This window comes from Marmota flaviventris, chromosome 3 (assembly GCF_047511675.1).
Source record: "Marmota flaviventris isolate mMarFla1 chromosome 3, mMarFla1.hap1, whole genome shotgun sequence".
Lineage (NCBI taxonomy): Eukaryota > Metazoa > Chordata > Mammalia > Rodentia > Sciuridae > Marmota > Marmota flaviventris.
Window position 1 is genome coordinate 62,964,472 of NC_092500.1, and position 27,995 is coordinate 62,992,466.

General features: G+C 39.6%; 1 protein-coding gene across 4 annotated transcripts in view; it reads left to right on the forward strand.

Annotated features, from left to right (window-relative positions):
• Nucleotides 1-27,543, forward strand: part of Cbx5 (chromobox 5) — a 39,037-nt gene extending 11,494 nt beyond the window's left edge. For 2 of the 4 annotated variants that reach the window (XM_071609796.1, XM_027950068.2), the window contains exons 2-5: nucleotides 8,116-8,293; nucleotides 13,277-13,463; nucleotides 16,916-17,016; nucleotides 18,970-27,543. In XM_071609796.1, coding sequence (XP_071465897.1) covers nucleotides 8,157-8,293; nucleotides 13,277-13,463; nucleotides 16,916-17,016; nucleotides 18,970-19,120 — 576 coding nt within the window. In that variant the 5' untranslated portion in view covers nucleotides 8,116-8,156 and the 3' untranslated portion in view covers nucleotides 19,121-27,543. Of the gene's footprint in view, nucleotides 1-6,298; nucleotides 6,380-8,115; nucleotides 8,294-13,276; nucleotides 13,464-16,915; nucleotides 17,017-18,969 lie in introns of those variants that run through there. The other 2 variants (XM_071609797.1, XM_071609798.1) reach the window with 2 other exon arrangements.
• Nucleotides 27,544-27,995: the final 452 nt, after the last annotated feature.

A 27,995-nucleotide genomic window follows, 5' to 3' on the forward strand; every position in this document is an offset into this window, starting at 1 on the left:
GTTTAGTATGTTCCAGAGATAGTTGTTGGAAAGCACCATCTGGAAGACATTTTCCCATAATGGTGCCAAGTTCTACTTTCTCATAAATCTTGGAACGGCTGGATATCTAACCTTTTGCCCAATGGTTGGATTTAGGTGTGCCCTAACTAAATTTCAAGACCGACGCTTGGGAGAAGAAATTGAATAGATTTTAATGAAAGGAAAAGAAAAATTCATAAAATTATTGAGATAATACAGATTTGTTTATTGTTGCTAAATACAACAATATGCGAGACTGACAATTTAAAGCAGTGTTTTAAGATTTGAGTTCTAGAGTGCACATTGATTTATAAAATAATGGTAGTCCACAGTGTATGTTTTAATCTAAAAGAACAAAGGTCTTTACTCTCTTGCTCATAGTTTTAGGAGGCCTGGATAATCAACATATAGCATACATTGCCTCATAGTAGCTGGTTGAAGCAGTGCCTTATTAGTCCCTGATTTTTTTTTGGTCGTGGGAATGGAACCCAGAACCTTGACATCACATGTTAAGTATGTGCTCTACCTCTGAGGTACAGCCACTTTGCCCTGTTTGCTTGATTTTTCAAGGGTCATGAACTGGAGTTTTGCTAGCCAAAGGGAGAGCATTTCCTCTCTAGATACTCCTCTCTATTAATAAAGTTTGTGTTGTCTGTATGTGGCTTGTTAATGATAGGGGTGTTAATGACCACAGTTAATCTTCCTCCTGAACTCTTTCCTAATCCAGTCTCTTAAATAGACATTTAAAAAGCTTTTAACTCCTCTTGAATTGGGTGCTCATGGGCTTTTGGTGGAGGTGGAGTGATAGTTATCAGCCCATTTAACAAAATCCGAGACAGCCAGGACAGCTATAATGTGCATCTCTATGCTGTGTTTTTTGTTGAAGTGCCACATGGCTAATACTTTGGAAATCATAAATCCAGTACAAGAAAACATCTTTATAGAGGGTATTTTAGTTTTATGCTGTATGGGTTACATACCTAAGACCATTGGTACTTTCAATATCCACAAAGAGCAAAGAACATAGAGCAGATTAATATGGTTCTGTAAATTTGGTTTGTTTTCATCCGTTTTATTTGCTGAATAAGACTATATAGAGGACACTTAGAAGACAGTGCTATGCCTGACAATTTAATCTTTCCCTAAACTACTGTCTTTCCCCAAGGGCTTTAGGGGAGAAATGGGAATTTATCAAATCTGGGCCTACTGAAGCCACTCATCAGTAATTAATTAATCCAGGTATCCAGGTGATAGGGAACTTTGCATATGCCCTCTGCCTTCCTTGTTTTTTTTTTTTGTGTGTGTGTGTGTATGTGCGCGCGCGCTGGGGATTGAACCCAGGGCCTTGTGCATGCAAGGCAAGCACTCTACCAACTGAGCTATATATCCCAAGCCCCCCTTGTTCTTTTACCATGACTTTCTGGAGGATTTTGCCCACTTAGTGGGTGTAATATAATTTATATTGAAGCTCTAAAGTGAAGAGAGCTCACTTATTATGCATCTTGACTTTTGTTCTGATTACTACCTCTAAATACTTCAGAATCTAGTTCAGTGAAGCCGCTTATTCATTGATTTTTATTCTTTCTAAACAATAAAAAGAATGCTTAGAGAAAGATACCAGAATTCTCTTATTTGTACTTTTTTCCTCATAGTGGTGATGGAAATAAAATGTGCTACACCAAGATCTAAGAAAAGTCATGAAGCACCTGGCATTGTAAAGAAATTATAGTGGGTCTTCCGCCTGTAATCCCAGAGACTTGGTGTAGGCAGAGGCAAGAGAATCAAAAGTTCAAACCAGTCTCAGCAACTCAGTGAGACCCTGTCTCTAAATAAAATACAAAAAAGGGCTGGGGATGTGGCTCAGTGGTTAAGTGTCCCTGGGTTCAATCCCCACTACCAAAAAGATAGATAGATAGATAGATAGATAGATAGATAAAAAGTTATAGAGGGACCACAGCAAACTGATACTGGGAACCTTATGATGGGTGGTTTTATGATTTTCTGATTGATTGGTTGGTGCCAGCGGCTAGCCTTTATATCTGTTGTTTTGGAATTCCCAGCTTTGTTGTAATGCTGGCTATGTAATTGCTAGGGACTGACAGTTTTTAAATGTTTTTCTTTAACTGCATAATATATGGAATTATTTTTTTTCTTCCTGTCTGCTTTATCTTCTTACTTTCCCATCCCCCCTTTTTTTTTTGGTGGAAGATTCAACTTTTAAGAGTTCCCTGGCAGTGACTTGGAATGTGGGCTCTGACTCTGCATAACTACAAAGTTCTTTGATGATCTTCCAGGACCTCCTTCTGTCCGGATCCCTGGTTTAGGTGTTCTCCACTAGCATTCAGAGGCCTGTAAGGTGAATTTGCCTTGCATTGTTGATAGGAAAGATTGCTGAGGCTGCTCTTTTTCTGTGTCCTAATGCTGTAGCTGGTACAGTCTATCTATAGTGGTTAATCCTTTTACCAGAGAATTTTATCCTTTATCCGTGTTCAAGAAAGGGTTGGGAGCTGTCTTGGTTGAAAGACTCTCTAGAAACTTGAGAAGCTGCTCACCCCTTCCTGTGAAGATTTCCACAAGGATAAGGTTGCAGAGGCTCGTCTTCTCCTCCTCTGTGGTAGTATCAGAATTCTACCTTAATCACTTCATCATCCTGCCAACCGATTCTCATTTCTCATACCAGAAAGCTCCCTTCTCCCAAGCTCAGCGTGAACCACCAGTCTTGATGCTTTATCTGGTCCAGGCTCTAGCCCTTAAATTGTCTGTCTGGCTTTGTGTTTCATTTGACCCTAATACATTGGGTCGCACTGTCTAAAAGAGAATTATGTCCCCTCCAATGTCTGAGTGCATTTCTCATTTTTTACTGCTGCTCCTGAGCAGATCTGTAACTTCAAGGTTAAGATAAGACACATTCCATCAGAACTATGTCGTCATCCTTGCCAGCTTCTGATCTGTGACTGTCCAGGAGATTTACAAGACAATTGCATGCCATTCTTTAAAGAATATTATGGTTGGACTCTGACTCCTGGCATCAGGCCCAATTCTATTTGTCAGCTGTTAGAAAACCCAAAAGAGAAAGGGACCTCAGCCCGTGTGTCCTTTAGGGAGTTCTTAAGAATGAGAAGAAGAGAATAGACCTGAACCTTAATTTCAGGATGTTTTAGGGGGAAGAGTGGACACTAGAATATTTAGTATGGTTATTCGTTGAATTCACTCTTTTTTTGTGATCAGACACTGGTCTCGTGATGCTAAGTATGCACTCTGCAGTAGAGCTATATCCCCAGCATGAATTCTTTTCTTTTTCTGAAAGGTTTCACCAAAATATGTTTTTCCTGTCTTTTATTCCTTCACAGAATTACTGTCTTTTCATTCTGCTATCTCCCACATTTTGTGAGTTTTAAGATGTAGGAATGAGTACTTGACCCTTGAGAGAACATACCTATTCTTCTCTGAAGTTTTATTACTTTTCCAGTGCCTTTACAGAGGTACTGTTCCTCGCTTTTCTTACTGTCTGCTAACATGTTGAACCGCAGGAGTTACTGCATGTGGTGTGGTTTATGGGCTTAGGAATTTGGAAGGTCACATATTTCCTTCTGCTGTTGTATTGGACCCTAACTTATTTTTACAAAAGGTTCTTTTTGGAGGACATAATAGCTCTTTGATTTCAACATAAACTCACCCTTTCCCTAGGAGGTAGGAAGTGGGGATTTATTTGGCCTGTTTTAATGATACTAGGGTTAGATCTAAAATTTATTTATTCATGATCACACATGGCAAATTAATGAAAAATCAGGACACTATTTTAATTTCTATGGCATTGTTTTTAGATTCCTTAGTTAAGAAAAGTAAGAAGAGTTGAAAAGGGCAATTTTTACTCAGAGGTTTCCTGATGGATCCTTTCAATTTTGAGGAAATCCCCTATAATTAAAAATTTTGACTTTTCTGACCTGTAATAGCTGTTTTCTGTCTGACAACCAAATAATCACCTTTATTTGTCTGCTATTATTCAGTCAGATTCTTTTATTTTAATACCAAGGGGTCTCACACACTGAGCTACATCCCCAGCCCTTTTTAATTTTCTTATTTGAGACGGTCTCACAAAGTTCCTGAAGCTGCCTCAAACTGACAATCATTCCGCCTCAGCCTCCTGCTGCTGGAATTGCAGGCTTGTGCTACCCAGCCCAACAGATTCTTTGCTTTTGATTGTTCCTTTTCCTTCTATCCCATGGCAGCAGTCTCTGGCTGTGAAGTTCCCACATAAGAGCTGGGAATGGTGGTGCGCATCTTTAACCCCAGCTATTTTGGAGACTGAGGCAGGAGAATGGCAAGTTCAGGGCCCACCTTTGCAATTTACTCATATCTTGTCTCAAAATTTTGAAAAATATTTAAAAAACTAAAGGGGCTAGGGATGTAGTTTAGTGGTAGCATGCCTCTGGATTTAATCCCCAGTATCATAAAAAACAAAGTTCCCACATAGGACTGCTGTTGTAGCTCAGTGGTAGAGTGTGTTTAGAATGCACCAGACCTTAACACTATAAAAGGTAAAATAAGATAAAGTTCCTGTATGTAAAGCAGAGTAGGATTTGGGAGCTCTAAAATGTTTGTTTAAGGGCTGGCGCTGGGGCTCAGCGGTAGCACACTTGCCTGGCATGTGTGAGACACTGGATTCCATTCTCAGCACCATATAAATAAATAAAATAAAGGTCTATCAACAACTTTAAAAAATATATTTTAAAAAAATAAGATAATTAAAAGCAAAATTTATGGCATTTAGTCTCTTTTCTTCATCCCAGTTCTCCTTTTCTCAAGTATTAGGGATTGTTGACATAGGGAATGATGTATTAATAATGTTTATCAGATGGATAATAATTACTAAAAGATCCATTTCATAACAACATTGCAAGAATGACCAGGACATGGTGATGCAGGTCTGTAATCCCAGCAGCTCTTGAGGCCTAGGGAGGAGAATTGGATTGCCAGTTCAGAGCCAACCTCAGCTAAATGAGGTAGTGAGTCCCTGTCTCAAAATAAAAAAAAAAAGAAAAGGGCTAGTGATGTGGCTCAGTGGTTAAGCACCCCTGGGTTCAATCCCTGGTACCAAAAAAAAAAAAAAAAAGAGTGAGAGGGCTGGGGATACAGCTCAGTTGGTGGAGCGCTTGTTGTCTCACATGCACAAGGCTGTGGGTTCAATGGGTTCAATCCTCAGCACCACACACACACACACACACACACACACAGAAAGAAAGATAAAGAAGCAAGGAGGTTGGAGGATTCTAACTTAAAGGCCTGCCTCAACAATTGAGGGAGACCCTGTCACAAAACAAAGCAGAAGGACTGGGGATGTAACTCAGTGGTAAAGCACCCTTGGGTTTAATCTTCAGTACTAAAACAAAAAATCAAGTGAGAATAAATAGTTCAACAGCCGTGGTTTTGGCTAACCTACTCTCCCTTCCTTTATGTAACTGCTGTATTAGGGATTAATTTTTTCCCTAGCTATAATTTCAGTTGTAAGGTTTTTTTGGTCAGTATTTCAAGCCTTTGGATTCTAGTTCTGTGTCTAGTGTTCCTCCCAAGAAGGAAGCTCATATGGTATCTTTTTTTTGGTGGTGCTGGGGATTGAACCCAGCCAGGGTCTTGTGCATTTGAGGCAATTAATCTCCCATCTGAGCTATGTCTCCAGCCCTTATATGGTATCTTTGAAATGCTTCCCCTCCCCCTCTTTCCTCTGATTACCTCCCAAACAATTTTAATAATTGTACTATACACAGGGAGGTGTTTTTTTTTTCCCCCTCCAGTGTGGTGCTCAAACATAGGGCCTCACATATGCCAGGCAAACACTTTACCATTGAGCTACAACCCTAGCCCATTAACAGTACCATACAGATGGTGAAAAAGGCCTTGTCTAAAGTGCTTCTGGTGGGTTAGGGTACAGATCTTGTTGTAGAAGGACCTGGCCTTTCCATTCCTCCTTTCAGTGAGCTATAATCTTATTAGATGATCTTAAATTGCTATTGATTAATTCACAGTGCTTTTAGAATAATAAGCATAAGTTTTGAAATTAAAACCCAAGGACTAATTCCCTTGGTTTCTGAATGCCTTGCCTTGAGGCCAAAGGAGGTACCGTCCAACTTCTCCACCCAGTCATCACTGAAAAGGAAAGTTAAGCCTTTTAACTTTTCCATTTGCCTCTCCCCCTCAGTCTAGTAAGGCTGCCAGTTGCCATGGCAACGGACTGGGACAGCTGCGCAGTGGCGCCCAGGCAGCTGGGTGGGGGCGGGGGCGCTGCCAGCCCGCCAAGCCCCAGACCTAGGAGGGGAGGCCCCTCCTGTTAGCCCAGAGGGAAAGAAAGAACTGGGGCGATCCGGTAGGTAAAGGAGGGAACCCCCATTCATTTTCTACTTTGGGGGCTTCATGAAGGGATAAAGGGAAATTTTCCTTTTCCCTCCCTCAAACTGAAGAACACATATGTAAATCCTTGTTTTTCCTGCTGAGGCAGGGGAGGCCATAGCCACAATGCTTAACTGCATGCATCTAACATGGGGCTGGTTTTTACCCCAGCGCTCTGACCTAAACTGCTCAGCTCCCGGAAATTCCAAGGTGAGTGGGGGTGGGGGTGGGGACTCTCCCTGGAATATGACATTTCCTGTCTCTGGTGAGGTCGGAGGCTGTTTTTATTTAAATAAACCAAAATCAGATATATTTTCTTGCAGCTTAGGAGTCTCTTCTAAATTCATGGAAAGATATATTTTTAAAACACCTATTTAACATTCTCCCATACTCTTTTCCAGATAAAGTATTTTAATGAAAACTTAGTTTTATTATAGGGCAGTTATGGGTACAGGCAGTTTTTAGGATGTGTATACCTATTGCAGTAAGTTCTAGAATGTGGTTTCCAATAATATTGCAATAATTTCTTAAAATCTAATTTGAAGTGAATTGATGTAACTTTTTATGTTTACTTGACATGAACATAATTCTGACATTAGTGGTCCTTATTCCTGGGAGTGGTTTCCTGGTTAACATGGTAATGTTTAGGAGTGCTGAAAAACATCTTTAAAGATAACAGCAAAATAAAAATGAAGTTCAGCTAAGAAAACAATCCCTGGTACTCTATAATCCAGACTGTAGGCACCATTTAACATGGTTAAGGAAGAATTCTTAAATATGGTTATGGTAACAACAGTGTTGGATTTTAAAAAATTAGAGTCTTTATGGAGCACCCCCTGTTGTGCATATTTCTGGGCTTAACTCAATTTCCATTAGTTTTGCCTTGCTTCAGCTTTCCTTGGGCCTATGAATGGCTCCTCTGTGTTTTGAGGAGGCTTAATGTTGATGCTGAGTCTGGGGCCAGACTTCTTTTTCCTCCTCTTCCTTTGGCCCAGAGTCAACTTCAGTTAAGAGGAGAGGGACCTCCTTAACTATTTAGGTTAGTTGAGCCATGGGAATTACTGAATAATCCAGTGACTAATTTTGAATTTTAGGACTAAAAAGTTTTTCTTCTTCCCTCCCATCCCCAAATGAGCATGCTAAAAAAGGAGGCTTAGTGTGTTTGAGATGTCAGCCTTGCTCTTGTGAGCTGATGGATGCTCTGGAGGGACAAGCTCAATTTGTTTCAAGGAAATGTACCGAGTCACTGAAAATGTGGTGAAAGATGCCTAAGCAAGGCTGTTTTTGTGCTAAGAGACTGGTCAAGATGCTCAGATTAGAGAAAAGTTACATATTGGTGGCTTCTTTTTTCATTTTTATAAAGACTCTATTCACCTTGTAGGGAAATGTTTTCATTCTGTCTTGGTTCATTTAACCAAAGGTTTTCCACATTTTCTCTTTGAATTCCAGGCTTAAAAACAGTTACAAAAGTAACCAGGAGTTAGATAACTGCCATCTGATAATTTTCATCTCTTTCGACAAAGAGAAAATTGTAGCTGGGGGATTGAGGAATTGATCCATTTTTTAATTAAATTCTTTTTGTTTAAATTAAGTTCTTAAGCTGTCTACATAGAATGATCAGAAACTTTGTTCTCTCCGATTCGTCACATTGATAAGAGACAAAGTTTTTAATCCTCACAAAGGTTGTAACCATTTCGTCTTTCCCCTTTGCAGGAACCCGTGGCCTTAGTCCTTCAGGTGGAATAGTGTGCGACATGGGAAAGAAAACCAAGAGGACAGCTGACAGTTCTTCTTCAGAGGATGAGGAGGAATATGTTGTGGAGAAGGTGTTAGACAGGCGTGTGGTTAAGGGGCAAGTGGAGTATCTGCTGAAGTGGAAAGGCTTTTCTGAGTAAGTGCTTTTTTTCAGGCTTTAGGACTCTCTAGAGGTAGAGACCATTGGTTTACTCACCCATGAGCCACCACGGTCATTGTCTTTTTCCCCCCACCTTTTTTTTTTACCTCTCTGAAGAATCAGAAGGTACAGAAGTCACTAAGTAGTCTCCCTTCTCATGGAACTGATTTTTTTTCTTTTTAAATTTTTTTTAGTTGTAGTTGGACACAAACCTTTATTTTATTTATTTATTTTTATGTAGCATCAGGGCCTCACACATGCTAGGAGAGCCACAACCCCAGCCTGGAGCTGATGTTTTGATACAGTTTTTGAGGGGCAGGATAATGGATTGGTTAAGGAGCATAGGCCTTGGGAAACAAAGTTTCCATATTCTTGTTTCACCACTTAAGATGCAAGCTAGATGATCTTGGCTAATTTCCTTATTTCTCTTCAATAAAATTTGGATAAGAAAAAGTACTTGAGAGTTGTTGGGTAGATGTATAGAGTCTGAAACATAAGTTTAGTGTAAGTATAAACTGTTGGTAGTAGCAGTATTTGGGATACAACTAAGATACAAATATGTACATTATAGCAAAGAAAGAAGTAAGTCATCTAGCCTGAATCGGATCTTAAAAGTGTATCAAGATGAATTATACATCTTATTGAAAGACTTATTTGAGGTCAACATTTTATTTGCAGAAATTTCAAACATAGCCCAGGTGTGGTAGCACATGCCTCTAGTCCCAGCAACTTATTAAGAAACTGAGGCAGAAGGATCACAAGTTCAAGGCCATCCTGGCAATGTAGTAAGACCCTGTCTCAAAATAAGAGATAATTCAAGCATTGTAGGATACCTAGCATCTCTAGCACCCAGAGTGCTATACGTGGGTAGTACACCAATCTGAAGATGCTTTCCATATTTTTAAAGAGTGGTAGTAATACAACTTCCACTAGATAAGAACCACTGAGTTTAGGGGAGACTGAGTGCACCGTGAGGTAGGAATTAAAATAATAACAAAAGATTTTGAGGGAGTTCTTTAGGCCCATCAAATCATAACTAGAAGTACTAAGGTACTTAAAACTATCTCTTTTGAGCTACTGGTGTCTCACCATAGATAAAAAGGAAGAAGATGAAGTTTGGGATAGACAGGTTAAGCACTAATCCTTACTTTGTCATCAATACCTGGGACTCATAAATGACTGGAACAAATTTGGCCCTTTACCCCAGCGTTTGACAACAAAAGTACCTGCCTGAGTGCTAGTGGATATCCTCTGTGGATGCTGAAACTGTGGACAATATTGAATTGTATATAAATGCACTATATGTTTTTTTCTTATATATCTATGACAAAATTTAATTTTTAAGTTAGGCACAGTAAGAGATTTCAACTAATGCCGGGTGGGGTGGCACATGCCTATAATCCCAGTGGTTTGGGAGAATGAGGCAGGAGGATCATGAGTTCAAAGCCAGCCTCAACAATAGCGATGCACTAAGCAAGTCAGTGAGACCTTGTCTCTAAATAAAATACAAAATAGGGCTGGGGATATGGCTCAGCGGTTGAGTGGACTCTGAGTTTGATCCCTGGTACTAAAAAAAAAGAGAGAGAGAGAGAGAGATTAACAGCTAATTAATGATAAAATAGAATAGTTGTAGCAACATACAGCAATAAAAGTTATGTGAATGTGGATTTCCCCCAAATATTTATTGTACTTACCCTTCTTATGATGACATGAGATGATATAGTGCTTGTGATACGATGAAGTCAGGTGAGTAACGTAGGCATTCTAATATAGTGTTAGGCTACTGCATATGGTTATTTGAACATAAGTACTACAAGTACCATGATAGTCTGATAGTGGAGATAACTACTAAGTGACTATTGGGCAGATAGTGTGTGGATACTTTGGTCAAAGGATGATTGACATTCACAGAACAGAGTGAGATAGTGCAACATTTCATCATGTTGCTCAAAACAGCATGCCATTTAAAGTGTATTAATTGTTTATTTCATGGAATTTTCCAGTTAATACTTTTGTATTGCAGTCAACCACAGGTAAATTAAATTGCAGAAAATGAGGGGCTAGGGATATGGCTCAAGTAGTAGGGCGCTTGCCTGGCATGCGTGAGGCACTGGGTTTGATCCTCAGCACCACATAAAAATAAAATAAAAAGATATTCTGTCCACCTAAAGCTAAAAAATAAATATTTAAAAAAATTGCAGAAAATGAAACCATAGTTAAGGGGGAACTAGTGTATGTGCTAAGCAGTGATCAGATTCTACTTCCTCTGTTCTATTTAATTCTCATAAAAACCTTTAGAAGAACTGGGCATGGTGGTGCACACCTGTAATCCCAGGATTTAGGAGGCTGAGGCAAGAAGATCACAATTTTGAGGCCAGCTTTGGCAACTTCATGATAACCGTGTCTTAAAAAATAAAAAGTTGGGGATGTAGCTCAGTGGTAGGTTGCCCTTGGGGTCAACTCATAGTAAAACAAACACACACACACACACACACAAGCCTTTAGAGGTATGTTCAGTTTCCAGACGAGGAAATTAGTGAAGCTGTTTCCTAAAGATCACATAACCTATGATAGTGGAACAAAAATCCAGTATCAAGATTTTTTGCTGGGGTGGGGGGGCGGGGCGCTGAGGTTGTGGCTCAGTGGTAGAGCACTCAGAGGACCTGGGTTCAATCCTCAGAACCACATAAAAAAAAAAATAAACAAAATAAAGGTATTGTGTGCAACTAAAAAATAAATATTTTTTTTAAAAAGATTTCTTTGGTTCTAAAATCCTTTGTAAATTATATTGTGCTTTCTTTTGGGTGAAAATTGTTAAAATAGAAGCAGCAGTGCCAAAATGGTAAGAAAGAGATAATCCCATCATAGGTCAGGCTTTTTTGCTATCGGCAGACTCTTTCCCACCCCCAAGTCTACTTCTTGTGTTAGTGTTGGTGTGACTTTTGATTTTGGTGCCTTAATTTCCTCTGGAATAATAAACTATATGGTTTCTGGGTTTGGGAGAAGAGTTGTGTGAATGATTTTTTTGTTGTTGAGAATATGAAAATATTTTTGAATGACTAGTGACAGTAGACTTGTCCATTTGAATTAATATAATCCAAATCCTACTTCTTTGTCTTTATTGTGGTGATTTAGTATAGTACTGTATTGCCCTTTTTTTTCTTTTTTTGGTACTAGGGACTGAATCCAGGGGCGCTTTAGTGGTGAGCTAAGTCCTTAGCTTTTTTTTTTTTTTTGAGACAGGGTTTCACTGAGTTGCTTAGGGCCTCACTAAGTCGCTGAGGCTGGCCTTGAATTTGTAATCTTCCTGCCTCGGCCTCCTGAGATGCTGGGATTCTAGCCATGCAGCACCACACCCAACTTCATTGCCTTTTTCTATGTAACTATTTAAGTCCTCCAATACTTAAACTTTTTCCCAAAATATGAGTAACATTTAGGACAATGAAAACTGGAGGTGAGGGGCTGGGGTTGTGGCTTAGTAGTAGAGCGCTTGCCTTGCATGTGTGAAGCCCTGGGTTTGATCCCCAGCACCACGTAAAAATAAATAAAGGTATCATGTCCATCTACAACTAAAAAAATTTTTTTAAAAACTGGAGGTGAATGATTATTAGGTTGCCCTTTTTTTTTTTAAGAGTTGTACAAATGGTTGATTATATTGTTAAATCATATTTCTTGCTTAATAAGGCATAATTCAAGTTTCAAAAAGTTTTTAAAAATATTTTTGTTATAGGTGGACACAATGTCTTTATTTTACTTTATGTGGTGCTGAGGATTGAACCCAGTGCCTCATGCATGCTAGGTGAGCTCTCTACCTCTGAGCCACAACCCCAGCCCTCAAAAAGAATTTTTAACATGGTACTACAAGGAATTGAACTCAGGGCCTCATACATGCTAGGCAAGCACTCTACCACTGAGTTATAACCTTCTGCCCTAAATTTGAACTGTTGAACAGCTTTACTGAAGTGTAATCTACATAGTATAAAATTCACTCGCTGAAATTATACAATTCAGTAATTTCTCATAAATTTGTAGAGTGGTGCCGTTATTACTATTACTACACTCCAATTTCAGAATTTATATGCCTCCATCCCCCAGAATTCCATTCAACCCATTTGTAGTTAATGCCAACTCCCATCTTCAACCTCAGGCAACCACTAATCTACTTTCCATCTCTTTCACTTAGTTTAATGTTTTTAGGTTCTTTGAAGTTGTAGCATATGTTAGTATTTGTTTCTTTTTGTTGCTGAATAGTATTATCTTGTATGAATATATCAGTTTGTCCAGTTGAAGGATGTTTGTTTTCATTTTTGGCTATTAAAATGCTGCTGTAAATAATTGTGTTCAAGTCTTTGTACGGGCATAGTTTTTTCATTTTTCATAGTAGAAATCTAAGATGGATGCCAGGCATGGTGGTGTACACCTGTAATCCCAGTGACCCAGGAGGCTGAGGCAGGAGGATTACAAATTCAAGGCCAGTCTGGGCAATTTAAGGAGACCCTGTCTCAAAATAAAATAAAAGGCTGGAGGTGTAGCTCAGTGGTAAGGTGCTCCTGGGTTTAATCCCAGTACTGCAAAAATAAATAGATTTAAAATTTATAATTTAAAAAATGTGAAACTATGTAGCTCAGTGGTAGAGCATCCCTGGGTTCACTTCCCAGTACTGCCAAAAATTAGTAAATAAGAATGAAATGCTGGGTGTGGTGGCATACACCTGTAAGCTCAGTGGCTGGGGAGATTGAGACAGGAGGATTGCAAATTTAAAACCAACCTCAACAATGTAGCAAGACCCTATCTCAAAAATATTAATATATATATATATATATATATATATATATATATATATATATATTTTTTTTTTTTTTTTTTTTTTAAGCTGGGGATGTGGCTCAGTGAGTTCAATCCCTGGTTCAAAAAACAACAAAAAAACGCCTGATTTTTTTGTCCACTCATTTTCCTCTTTTCTCCAATCTTGTTGCCCAGGGAGCACAATACTTGGGAACCAGAGAAAAATTTGGATTGTCCTGAGCTAATTTCTGAGTTTATGAAAAAGTATAAGAAGATGAAGGAGGGTGAGAATAACAAACCCAGGGAGAAGTCAGAAAGTAACAAGAGGAAATCCAATTTTTCAAACAGTGCTGATGATATCAAATCCAAAAAAAAGAGAGAGGTAAGTTTCCTTTCCCTGTTCCCCACTGTGCCACTGTGTTAGCTTTTTGTTGCTGTGACAAATACATGAAGGGAAAAAAAAAACAAAACTTAGAAGAGGAAAGATTTGTTTTGACTCATTGTTTTGGAGCTTTTAGTTCATGGTTGTTGACTCCATTGCTTTGAGTCTGAGGCTAGGCTGGACATCATGGCCAAAGGGAATGGCAAAGCAGAGCTGCTCAATTCATGGCAGCTTAGAAGCAGAGGAGAAAGGGGAAGGGGAGGCCAGGAACCAACAAGGGCATGCCCTGTGACCTACTTCCTCAAAAGCATGCCCCCCTGCCTATAGATTCCACCACCCCCTAGTATCCCGTTCAGCTATCAGTGGATTCATTCTCCCAAAAGCCCCACCTCCTAACATTGCTGCATGGGGACCAAGCCTCGACACATAGTCTTTGGGGAACACTTTGTGTGCAAACCATAGCATTCACAAACTGTTTTTAACTAAATAGGGGGCCATATTTTAGGTATTTCTGTTCTAAGGATGTACCTAGAACAAAAGCTTTCAGGAGGTTTGTTGGTTAACTGCAGCGCCCCCTTCTGGCTGAGTGGGAAATGTAATTTGTGGTCAATGGATTTGTATTAAAGTGGCAAAATTAAATCTGTAAAACATTTAACTAGTTTGCCTTCTCAGTAAATAGAAGATTTAGTTATTTTAGAGAGGGAGAATCTTTGATGAATTTTTTAAGAATGGAAAAGACCTTTATTTGTTTTAATGATAGTACTTGTTTTCAACCCTTTCTATTTTTTTAATTGAGATGAAATTCACATAATATACAATTAACTGACATTTCTGTTTTCTCTTGATCCTATTATAGTTTCATACTTCACAAAAGAAATTTTAATCTTCCTTTTGAATCTTTTTGTTGTTTATTTGGAAAGTATATTTATGAAATTTTTGTTTGATTCAGTTGCTTTAATCTGTGCTCTTTAGCTCTCAAGTAACTAGCATAAGCACTGTTATTACCTCCTTTTTCACCTGCATGTGTGCACATAAACACACACCACCCTCCAGCTTTTATTCCTTTCATTTATTTCAAGATTACAAACCTTTTGTGGTGAAGGATATATCACACACTTAAAGTTTAATAAAATAAAAGCATAAGTCCACTTCGGAGTCTTCCAGCATCACTGCCACAAGCACCTCTATTTATCTTTATTCTGCGTGGATACCTATCACTGGCTGCACATTAAAATCACCTGGGGGGCTGCTTTAAAAAATCTCCAGTGCCCAAGATGCACCCCCAGACTAGTTCAAGGAGAATTTCTGTGGTTTGGACCCAGGAATCATGGTTTAGAAAATCTTACACAAGTGATTCCTGGTCTTCATAGGGCAAGATATGGAAAAACAGCTTAAAAAGAAGTGAGCATGAAAGATTGGAAGCTGCAAGTGAAAGGGGACTCACAATTTCTATGTCCTTATTTGTTTCCCCAAATAATTGTTTTGTTTGTTTTGTTTTGTTTTTTGCAACCTTATTTTAAAAACTGCCCTATTTTGGTGAGGTCTGTATATTATTATGATATATTGTAATGATACAGGATTTGAGAATGCTTTCCCTTCTCTAAGGAGGGAGGTCTTGAGTCTCTTCTTTTTTATGAGTCCTTTGTATTCTGGCTTTTACTATTTTATTCAGTTTCTGTCTAAATTAAGAGAGCAAAAATAACATAGTATAAAACTTCTAGTTAGGCATTTGTGGCAGGTAGTGAGTATGTCCTCAGTCTAGGGTTTCTGTCCTTTTGCAAAGGAGCAATCTGAGTAATCTGGCTTAGCGCCACTGGCCAGTACAGAGTTTCATTCCTAAGCCTGATTCTGAGGCTGCCGACCTTGAAAACAACCCCTACCTGTGCTGTTCACCCGAGGCCCTTGATAGCATTCTGAGCAGTACTGGTGGCTATCAGGTAGGCAGCTGGGAAGATAGGTGATTGTATGTTTTAAAGTATAGAGGAACAGAGGAGGATTGCATTTTTTTTTAACACCATTGCATTAAAAATTGGTTAGTTGGTATTATGCCTGATTTAAAATCACTGTCTCTGATGATTTTAGCATTTACCTCGCCTCAGCTCCTTTTCTCCCACCCCCATCCCCTCTTCCCTCCCTATGTGGCAAACTGTTTTCAGCCGCCAACTATGATTTACTACCCAGACCATGCGCCAGCTTTCCAGCTGTGAGCAGCTGTGTGCACATCTGGGAACCTCTTCCCCTTAAGCACCCTCAAAAGAGGCTATGTTTTTAAAAGTCAGTATTTCCCCTTGATCCATGCCTGGAATTTCTTTCCTATTGTGGGTTCTGTATCTTTGGGGGCCACCTGAACCCTGCATCTCTTAGAGGAAAGTAAGGTGAATTTTAGATCAAAGAGATCTTATAAAAATTAGACACAAGGGATTTCATTCATTTGGATAGTTTTCCTAAATTTTTTAGTATGCTGCTACTAGATAAGCTTGCATTATCTTCCATGATATAGTTTTTAAAAATTATGTTTTATATAAAATTTTATTTTCTTGCTCTCCACCTGGATAAGACCCTGTCTAGATAATGATTACATTTAAACCAAGTTTCAGCACTTCTCTTGTGACTTATCAACTAGTTAGTTAGTTCATAATCACAGTCCAATTCTACCTTCACTAACAGCTCATTCACATTGGAGGGGATAGGCAGACCAGGGTCTTCTCTCCAACCAAGTGCGTGGGTATTAGAGTTTGTGATCTTTGAAACTGTTTTGTGTCATCAGCCTTGTATCATTTTTACCTCTGTTCTTTCATAACATAGATGACTATGTGAAAAGAAAAATTTAAATTATTGTTCAGTGTTAAGGGTAAGGGCTGGGGATGTGGCTCAAACGGTAGTGCGCTTGCCTGGCATGTGTGCGGCCCGGGTTCATCCTCAGCACCATATACAAACAAAGATGTTGTGTCCGCCGAAAACTTAAAAAAGAAAAAAAAAAAGAGTTGAGAGAGATGGTATATTTGAAGTTTTTAAGGTGAGAAAAAGTTTAGGTAGAGTAAACATGAACTTGCTTGTCATCTCAGAAACTATAGGACAGGGGCAGCTGCCTAGAACACTAGAGAGATTCAGAGTGAGTAGGAGGATTAGAGGAATTTCTAAATAGTGACTTCAGAACATCTCATGGGACCTTAAAGACTTGTAAGGGTCACTCTGAATCTTTTCAAGGGAATACAAGGAAGGACAATTGCATCTTCTTGCAAAAGGAAAAAAAAAAATCTCTTGGCATCATAGTTGTCACCGACTTAACCTAGTTATTATATTTCTTAAGTCCTAAGAATTTTTTTGAATCAGTGACAGAAGTGGTATCACATGATATTAACCCAGATTGAGCTTGTTGTGCTGAGAAACAGAAATTTTTTTTTACTCTTTCTCCAAGCTGTAAGTAACCTTTCTTTATCTTCTATTTATAGCAGAGCAATGATATTGCTCGGGGCTTTGAGAGAGGACTGGAACCAGAAAAGATCATTGGGGCGACAGATTCCTGTGGTGATTTAATGTTCCTAATGAAATGGTGAGAGAGATTGGGCTCCACTTCATGATTGTGTTTCTTTGAATTTGTATGGAAGATAGAGTGACAAGACTGAGAATTCCCAAACTAAGAATTTTGAATTTCAGAGGTCCAAATCCTATGCCCGCTATCTGGCATTAAATGGGAATTGTGATTCACAATGTATTTATGACATTCTCAAGCTTCATTATGAAACCAAATTATGTTATAGTAGCCCATATATCAGAAAAAAGTAGAAAGCATAAACTATCTGTTTATACAGTTCTGAATTATTTACTGTAAGATCATGAGCCTGTGACAATAAGAGTTGAATTAGACTTTCTACCATTCCTGAGGGCTAAGACCACTGAATGATCAAAAAGAGAAAAATAACCTCAACGAAAAATATTAAGGCTAATACTGACCAAAGCAAAGGTTACTTTGGCCAGTAGAGAAAGTGGCTCTTGAAGTAAAGTGCAGTACTTTTTTCAGTTTGTTGTATCTATTTATTTCTAGGGATTGAATCCAGGGGCACTTTGCCACTGAGCTACATCCCCAGTTCTTTTTATTTTTTGATACAGATTACATTTGCTAAGTTGCTGAGGCTGCCTTGAACTTCAGATCTTCCTGTTTTTAGCCTCCTGAGTCATTGGGATTCCAGGTGTGCATCAATGTGCCCAGCTCAATTTGGGTTCTTAAAGGTGGGGTGATTAACCAAGATAGTCCCAGCCACTTGGAAGCTCAGGCAGGAAGATTGCAAGTTCAAGGCCAGCCTGGGCAATTAGCAAGACCCTGTCTAACAAAATAAAAAGGGGGCTGGGTGCAGAGATGCACACCTATAATCCCAGTGACTCAGGAGGCTGAAGCAGGAGGATCAAAGTTCAAAGCCAGCCTCAGCAGCTTAGTGAGGCCCTAAACAACTTAGACCCTTCTCGGTGTACAAAATGAAAAGAGCTAGGGATGTTTCTCAGTGGTTATATACCACTGGGTTTAATCCCTGGTACCAAAAAGTAATATAACATAAAACATAAAATTGGGGATAGTGGTCCAGCTCACTAGTAGAGCACAATTTATTTTTAACTTTTTGGTTGTAGTTGATACTGGAAATTGAACTAGGGGTACATCTAATCTCTGAACTATATCCCCAATTCTTTTTTCTTTTTATTTTGAGACAAGATTTCACTGAGTTGCTGAGGTTGGCCTTGAACTTGAAATTCTCCTACCTCAGTGTCCTGAGTCACTGGAATTATAGGTGTGCCCACCTGCATTCACATATTTAACTAGTTTTTTCTACCATAGTCCAAAATTAAGTATCTGCTCTAAGCTATGCATTTTCTATTTCCTCTCATCCATAATACTTACCTCTGTGAATTAAATGCTCAAATTTCTAGAAAAGAAAGTATAGCTATATTTGTCCACATCTCAGGAGAATTTAAAAATTTTTTTGATTAATTACAAATAATTGTGTTGCTAAGATAATTTTGTTTTTACTTGGTAATGGGGCTATGTGACTTGGGTAATAGGAATTTTCACCAAATTTCCATGTTCTTATTGTTTCAAATCACAGTTCTTGGGCTAGGGATGTGGCTCAGTAGTAGAGCATCTGCCTGGCATGCATGAGGTCCTGGGTTTGATCCTGGCATTGGTGGGGGGATCACAGTTATGACCAAAGGTAATGAGTATTTAAAAGGCCACAAAATGAGGAGGATTAGATCTCTTTGCTTAAAATGATTCAGAAACTAGGTTTACACATATCATAATTATGCTGAGTACATGTTTAATTGTGTTTACTCACATGTTGAGACACACAAATAAAACTTACAAAAGTAGAATAATGTATTATTTATCCTTTCACCCTGAAATAAAGCTGAGGAGGACATCAAGTCAGTTCAGTGCGCATAGTGACATAAAGTCTGTTTGGACAGATTCTCTCCCTCTTACTTCATTTCCTTCTAAGTCTTTTATTCTTCCTTCCAGGAAAGACACAGATGAAGCCGACTTGGTTCTTGCAAAAGAAGCTAATGTGAAATGTCCACAAATTGTGATAGCATTTTATGAAGAGAGACTGACGTGGCATGCATATCCTGAGGATGCGGAAAACAAAGAGAAAGAAACCTCAAAGAGCTAAAGGACGGGTGGTCTCTGTCATTTCTCTTTGTACATAATACATTCGCCTCCCTGCCTTTCCCTTCTGCCCACCCTCTTCTATCCTAAACACATCCATAAAAAAATGTGCTTATCACTGTGCTCCACAGGAGAAATGTTGGTATTGGTTCTCTTGTAACATAACTGATGGTCTGATTCATGATAAGTGTCTTTCTGTGAAGACCAGGCATTTACATACTGTGTGTAATTCCCATTGCCCTTATCTCTTCCTTCTGCTCCCCTGTGACCTCAAGATAAGTTTTAACTTTTTAATCACCTTAAGAGTCTTGATCTTTTCAGGGTTGGTTGCTTTTTAGATCGGGGGATTTTATTACAATGATGATGAATTTTGGTTTCTTGCTTTGTTTCTTAGAATATGTTGATGACCAGCTGGCCTTTATTTTGACATGTTGGGATGGAAAGAATATTGCCCATCTTTTAAAAAGCTAATAGCAACTGCCTACCTGTTGGGGCTTTCCCAACCTTCTTTAGCTCTACCCAGGAGAATGCAGGGTCCCTGATGTGGTCTTCTTCTGGGCTACCCTCTGTTGTTCATCCTCACCCATCCTCCCAGAATAACTCCGTCCTTTGGAGGACTTGAAATTTTATGTTGAAATTTATCAAGGCCCTCCTTTTAGCCCTAGGATTTTTGGCCTTGTTCTTAGTAATCCCTGATTCTCCTTCTGTAAGTTTGTCATAAAATGACAAGATTATTAACTATGGGACAGGAGGATATGGGGTAGGGGCAAGAAACAGTTGTCTTTATCATGTATGATGTGTATGTATTCTTTCCTTCCATCCCTTATATTTAGACTGTATTTATGTAGGTGTGAGTGATTGCCTGGTGCTTGCTTGTGCCAAGGTGCTAGGCACCCTCCAACCCTGCCAACTTTTGTGGCCTCCCAAAGCATTCCTGTTACCAAAGAGGCTTCAAACCTGACTCTCTCTTCTCAATGGAACTATGTTGCCCTTCCATGTCATTATTTTCAGTGGGGAATTATTGGAGGGGAGCCATTGGCCACAGTATCAATTTTAAATTTTCATTAACAATTATATATATGTTTACTGCTTTTTTTGACTCCTGGATTTGCCAACAGAGTCCACAAAGTATTAATGCTCTTCTCCTTTTCCACCCTCAAATTTTATTTGAATCTTATTTTTTAAAACCCATTTTCATGGAAAACTATCACCTCAGAAAGTGGCAGGTCCTTGCATTAGCATGTCGACACAACCTTTACTCCCTACTCAGCCAAATAGTTCCCTTTTGGTTTCCTCTTGCTTTGCTATTGAGAGATTTTTTTCCTGATCATATCCTTCTGCCTTTGTCCCCCAAACAATGCCCTACTTCCCTTTATCCTTTTCTTGTAATTGAGAGGGCTAGAGAATCAGGACTAAACATAAGGAAGTAGCAGGGTTTGAGCATCCTTGTCCCAGCCTCAAAGCTGAGGAAATAAGAATAAATGCTTGAAGTAGCCTTAATTCTAGAGTTTGCCAGCCATTAAGGCTGTTTTTGTTGTTGTTTTTGATTTTTAAAACATATAGCTGTCTGGCCAGGAGCATTCAGCCATTGCTAGATTATTCATAGTAATGAGGGGAATGGTGGATTGCTCCAGTCCACAGATGAGCCAAATAATATGCAAATCATATACCCATTCATAGCATTTGTTACATTGCTTCCCTGCTCAGCTGCTGATTCAATTCTATATGCTTGTATAAATTATGTCAAAAATTATACTGCACAGTTGAGAAGACAGCTGTTGCTACAGTGACAGGACAGACTGGAACAATGGAGCTTTTGGTTTAAGTCAGCCAGGAAAATCTTTCTGAATGGTAATGTGATTGGGGGAGAGCTCATAACCCATACCTCACGTGGGTAGGAGTTTTTATCTCCATATTCCTTTGCTCTATGAAGGATTTAAAGGCCGGATCAAGTGGTAGATCATTGACAGTCATTTGTATTTAATCTGATGGGCATCAGCAAGAAAAGAAGGATGGTCAGAAAACAGATTTTTCGTACAAGTAACATAGGATATCAGGGTAGGTAAGAAAAGGGCAAAAGATGTCCAGAGCTCCTGAGGAGGGTATCACCCAGATCACTTTGACTGACTGCTGGAGAAAATGCTAACCTACCTAAGTAACCAGTGCATGCCTCCCAGTGATAGTGGTTATATGAACTGCAGTGACCATGTTTTTAAAATCAAATCTAGCACATGGACAAGGAAAACAGCAATATTTGGTACTGAGATTAGTCCTTGAAACCAGGTACACGATGTTTTGCTGTGGCTATAGGTAATGTTGAACACATTTATCAAAGTCTGAATTTCCTTTACCAAAATGACCCTAGTGTCATCTGTTACTCATCACCCCTTTAATTCTCTTCATTTCATCTTTTTCTGTCTTCAGTTTATAGAATCATGGTTTTCTGAGTTACCATCAAAACAACTTTTGTTCTCTCCTTGCTACTCACAGCTGGTTGTGTGGAATGTAGGGAACCAGAGCACCAATACTAATTTCAGCCCTTAGCACAAAGGAAACCAGATGCCTGCCAGTGCCTCCAGCATTTGTTGGTGCTGGGTAGTTGTTCTCTCCATTGGAGAATTGCAGCCTCAAACAAATCTGTTTCATGGAACTTTCTCCTCTCTGAGGAGTTTGTAGCCATGGGTGAAGCACCCCCTTCCCCTTACTGAGGATTGAACCCAGGGGTGCTCACCACTGAGCTACATCCCTAGATCTTTTTATTTTATTTTGAGATAGGGTCTTGCCAAGTTGCCCAGGCTGGCCTCCAACTTGGAATCCTGTCTCAGCCTCCCAGGTAACTGGGATTACAGGTGTGCTGTTGCACCCAGTTTGCAAAGAAAACACTCTTAAATGCGTAGGTCTCAGGTGCTCACGGTATATTTTTCCTGTGTTCAGTTCTCTTTCAAAACATCATTCTAATGCTGAATTTCTTCCAATAATCAGCAGTAAGCGATATCCCTTTCTACAGAGTTTAACAGAGCTTTTTGGAGTAGAGTCTACCAGGGACAGCTTAGCAGGTCTTCTGATTCCCAGGACTGCACAAATGGCTCTCAGGTTAAAGTCCACTACTGGGAAGGTCAGCCTGGAGGGAGGGCAGTGCCCATTTTAAACCTGGAGAGAGCCATATTATTATTATTATTATTTTTCTTGTTCAAACGGGCTCTCAGGAACATTTGAACCTGTGGTGCTCCCAGCACTAACAACTCTAGATGGTCCTTGGCTGTCCCCCAACCATATCTGCATACTTTTGGTTGTTGGTCCTATTCCCACAGCCCAGGCAGTTATTATTCTTAATTCTTTTTATTCCTGTTCTGGAACTACCTGTTGTCTGTTTTCTTTACATTCAGTCCAAATCACAGGGCACTGGGAAAGGTTTTAGGACTTCGTCTTGAGTTTTTATTGGGCCTGTGCTTTAATCCAGCTCACTAAGGAACAGTGAAGGAGCAGCATTTAGACTGAGGAATCATTGTCTCCAGCACTAGGGTTCAAATTTGAGGGTGTAAAACACTACTTTGTGAGGGTGTGAGAGCCCCATTAGAGCTGAATTGAAAAATCTCAGATGGGCTAAAAAAAAGGATTTATGACCCCATCCCTTTGGTTTAGATTTTTAGAGTCAAAGTTAGGGTTATTTACAGTCTTAACTTACAGTCTAACACAGTATAGACTTGAGGTCTGTACTTTTATAATTGAATCATCAGGCATGTCTGTACCAAGGCAGAGAGGAAAGGTCTGGAGCCACTGTTTGACATTGGCTTCACCCTCTAATGAAGATTATGTTTTCAAAAACAGATGTTGTCCAGCCTTGCACACAAAGGCATATGCTCTGAATTGGGTGCCCCGAGTTTTGCATTGAGCTGTCTGAATTTTCGCCATGTTAATGTACATCAACTTTGGTGATTTCATTCAACAAACATTTTTTGGCCTGGGGATACCAAGTTCAAAAAGGGGCCATCCTTCTACACTCAAGAGAATTTTCATATTGGTATGGGATGAACTGATCATTAATAATTTTGTATAGTAAAGATTACAAGTGGGGGCTGGGGTTGTAGCTCAGTGGTAGAGCGCTTGCCTAGCATGTGTGAGGCACTGGGTTCGATTCTCAGCACCACACCAACAACTAATCAAATATTTTTTTTAAAAAAGATAACAAGTGGGTATAAAGTTCTGGTTTAGGGGCAGAGACAGCTGACTGATGTGGTGTAGTTTTGAGCTCTAGAGTAGGAAGGTGACATTAATTAGTTCATATGTGGAAAAGACCTATGGCCTTGGATGAACTGAGCTAATTGGCCATGGAACACAGCAAAATTGTTTTCCAGAAAATAAACAAAGCTGAGTTAAAAATGCTGTCATTATGGAGAGAGAAAACAGATGAGTGGGTATAGAGGACCCCTGATTTGAGTCCCTGGCTTGTCCTCTTTCAAAGTATTCAGTGATGTAGTTAGTTCTTGCTTGTGGAAAGCATCAGCTATGTTACGTATCCTATTGTTTGTAGATTCTGTAACGCTGTTCTTCATGGACATGTTATCAAAGTTGCTCATGCATATTTCAGTTTCTTATCCCTTTTGGAGGAGTGAACATGAGGTGGGCTTTAAGCTTAAAATGTACTATCTCTTGAGAAGATTTGTTTAAAAAAAAAAAAAAAAAAAAAAAGCTGGGGGCACATCTCTTAATACCTGAGCATATACCTCGGGGTAGTACAGTTTTATTCAAGTATAGCAGAAGAGTGATTTCTCACTTATGTCAATTATGTGGTAACCTTTCCCAAAAATACACATAACCTGGAGTCTCAAATGAGTCTAGGATGAATCCTAACCCAGTTATGAAATAGTGTAATCCTAAGAAATTGTCCATTCTAACTCACATGCTCATAAGAAGAAATTTAGCTCTGACTGGATTAGCAAGAGTAAAAGAGCTTTGGAAGTCAGAATTCCCAGGATTTAGACTAATTACTGGAAAGTTAAGTGTGAAGTTCTTTGGATAGCTTCATAAAAACAATTTGTTTCATTTTGCTTGTGCTGGATTTCTTGAATTTTAATCTACCTCATCTTGTCTTTAGTTACTTCTGTCTGTCATTGCCACTTGAACATCATGTTTGACTGGTTGTTTTCTAAGGTGACATTTTCCTATCTGGTAGTTCCTTTTCTTCTGGTCCTCATTTCACCTAGCATCATCTCACATTGCTTCTCTGTCAAAAGAAATGTTTTAAAATAGTTTAAAGTCTTGTTTTATGGGAAGAAGTGATCCTTCAGTGCGGTTTGTCTCTGAGGTCAGTAAGAGAGGAGTTAAAACAAGGTGGTGGGGGAGGGACAGATCCTGCACTGGAGGCAAAAGCTGACAAGGAAAGAGCCATTAATTAAGACAATTTCAAAGTCAACTGATTGTGATCATTAATGTCATAATAGATCAAAACCTAATTATCACAGTCTAGGTAAGAGCCATCAGTATTAATCGGAAAATCTAATAGGAAACTATTATCAAGAAATTAGGCCAAATTGAATGCAATGAACTTTTTATCTTGTCATTCTCTATTTTGTGTGTGTGATGTCCCTTGGCATTGACAGGTATGACCCTGACAGCTGATCCAAGTCCAAATGGTCAGCTCATTACCTTTTTTTTAAGGAGTGTATTTTGGGGGGGTTGGGGACAGTTAAAACTGAACCCGAACTGTCATTGCTGAAGATCAGTCTTGATCTTGTCATTTGGATTTGTCCACTGTGATCAGCCATCAGTAGAAAAAGTTTATATTTAAAGTCTTCAATGGTTCCTGGAACTATAGTGTCCCTGATGAATATGGTACTGTGTTGATAATTTTTTTTAGCTTCTGTTGCATGTAGAAGGTCCTGCTGCACTAGCTGCTGTGAGGGGCATGAAAAAAAGCAAGGTATTTGTCTGGAAATTATTTGAGATCAGCCGAAATGATAGTTTCCTGTGTCAGCATTCTCAAGGCTCAAGTCAGTGTTTTCCAGTTTCTGGTAGCTTTAGGATTTGATTCTAAAACAGGGCTGGCTGGGGTTTGGTACCCTCCTGCCCCCCAACCCCTTGTCCTAGTTTTGGGGTAAGGAACATAATGGTTTCTACCAGAACTCAGAATAAAACCAAAGTGGGTGGGGAATGCATCAAATGTTTTTTTGTCCGTGGGTTTTCTGTTTTGTTTTTTGCCTTTTGCGTTAAAGAGCTATGGTTCTGGCAGGAGGCAAGAATTTTACAAGAGTGTATATGACGAGTTATAGAGGTCACCGTTTATATTCTTAATCTTAAGCTGTTTATGCAGTCCTGGGTTTGAGCTGAGGCAGAGAGGTTGGGAAATGATGCCCTCTGGGTTGGTGGGGAGGGGTGTGCAGCAGCTGGAGGCTGGTTGGTGGTGCTGGGCTTCTGCGCTGTGTGATAAGTAGCCCTAGGAGACTCCATCAAGTCCACCAGTGGGTTAAGGTTTTTCTTGTGCCTACCTGAGAGTGGTCTTGTTTCTTTCTGGATTTTAGGAATTTGGGTTATTCAGTACAAAACCTTGAGAAATCATTGTGACTTAGCTCTTCACGTCTTAAGATTTTTTTCCCCCAAAGGAATTCATGTCTTTAGTGTTTAAAATGTAATTTTATTTTCCACTAACATAATTTTCAGAAGCAGATGGTTTCTTTTAGGTTCCTCACATTATACTAGATAAATAATAAACCCTTAGTTAATAATTGTGGGTTGATTGAGCTCATCTCATTTGCAGAGTGAGGTGTACCTATCAACTTCCTTTTGCTCCCAAGTGTACCTGAGAAGTAGAATACTCTTAAGCAGAAGATGAATTGAGTGGATGCTAACTGTGTGTGCCAACCTCTTCAACTGATTTAATAATGGCTGACCTTGGGCAAGTCATTCCTTTCAATGCCTCAGTTCCCCATCTGTCAAATGGGGGTAATAATACTGACCTACCTCACAGGGGTGTTGTGAGGCATTGTGAATCAAAGTTGATAGAATACTTTAGGTTCCTCTGTGGAGGATTCCTTGAGCCGAAGTGTAAGCCTGATGCAGGCTTTTAATCCTCACTGAGCTGTCTCCAAGTTTGGAACTACTTAGTGACCTCGGCAAACTCTCTGCCCCCTACCCCTCATCAAAGCTGCTAGTTCAGATGTTGACAGTGTTTTCTTGAATGTTGGAGTCTTAATAGTCCAGACTTATTTAGGATGTTATGGGGGGAAGGCACTAGTATCTCCTCTGTCTTGCATTCACAGAGAGGCTTTGGATTAGGGAATCATGAGGGAGGGGTGCTACTGCTTGTTTTTCTTTTCAGGTTGGGAATTAAGATTCCTTTACCTATGGATTTGGAGCCAACAGACTGTTTCCGGAGGGTCTCAGTGGTTTTGACTTCTATCACTTTTAATTCCCCCCAAATGATCCCAGGACTGCTAGGTCACTGTACCCTTACATGCTCCTAAGCCTCCTCCACCTCATAGGAACCAGATGGTTCAATAAATGTTACCACCTCCTCATTCTCCACCAGAAAGAGCTACATTGGAGGGGTTTTTTTACCCCCCAGAAATATGTGTAATGCTTAGAATTGGGCATTGATCCTTAAGACTTACATCTGATTTACTGTATTTAGTATTTGTCATCTCTTTCTCAATGTCCACAATCTGAACCTGACCTTGACCTTTTTTCCCCCTTTGGTTTGAGAAAACCTTGGAAACCATTTCTATTGCCCAGGTATGGGCTCAAGAATGTCCTCTTTCCATTTCATTTTAGGGGCTCTGCCAGCTCCTCTTCCCAATAGGGCTGTTTCTCCTTTCCCTTCCTTAGTCCTAAATTGGTAACCCATGAAAAAGCACAATGTCCTGGCTCCTTGCAGTCACATTCCAGTTCTCTGTGTTTTGTGGACTCTGCTCCCGCTGTTCACCCAGTACTGGGGGTACTGGAGGGTTCTGTGGAGTCCTGGAGGATGGAGAGAGCACAGTCTGACATCTTGCCAAGTAGCCAGGAGTTGACTTGCCCATGGCCTGCTGGCCTTCCACCACTTCCCACGGGATGGGATCTAAGAAACTCAAGAGGCTGGGTTCCTTCCAGCACTGCACCATCCTGAGTAGTAAAGTCACACTTTGTAGCCAGATTTCTGAATGGAAATGAGGCATTGAATTCTCTATGGACTTTTTGGTTTGTGGGGGAGTTTTGGTTGTGTTTTTTAGTTTTATTTCAGCCAAACATGTCTGCTTTTGATTTTTTTTTTTTAAAGGATAAGTGATCTATATGTATGTTTGCCTCTTAAATGTAAATGTTTAAAAGTAGGCATTTATGTGTTTCCACAACTGACATCTGATTCAGACCTCATTCTCTCCCCCTCTTCCACCCTCTTTTCCCTCTTTTCATACTCTTGTATTGGTTCTAATAAATGGTTGCTTTTCAAATATGGATCTTGAGTGGTAGTTTGAAGATCTGGATCTCACACCCTTTCTTAGTTTGGGCCCTGGAATGTCAGACCATAACCATACATCTCGCTTCCAAAAGAGCAGCGGGACTTTAAGAATAGAGGTGGATGAAGGTTGGGGTGCCTTAGGGTGGAGGGCTGGTTTCCTAAGGGTTGTTGGGTCTCTTAGTTGCTGTCTTTCTACAGCCACAGGGTGGTGCAAACCTGCGGGAATACAAACATGTCCCACTCCCCCAGTCTATTCCCTGAACTGGTTCTGTTTGTGTGCCTTCCTGGTTTCCAGGCTCTTCTTGCTGCTGACAGTTCAGAGAATAAACATGACCCATGGCACTCTATAAAAAGTGAGCACATGGTTGTTAGAACTTAAGAAACGCCACATCAAGTGAACAGTCAATCAGGTTTAAGGATTACAATGTATGTCTTTGTAAATATAACT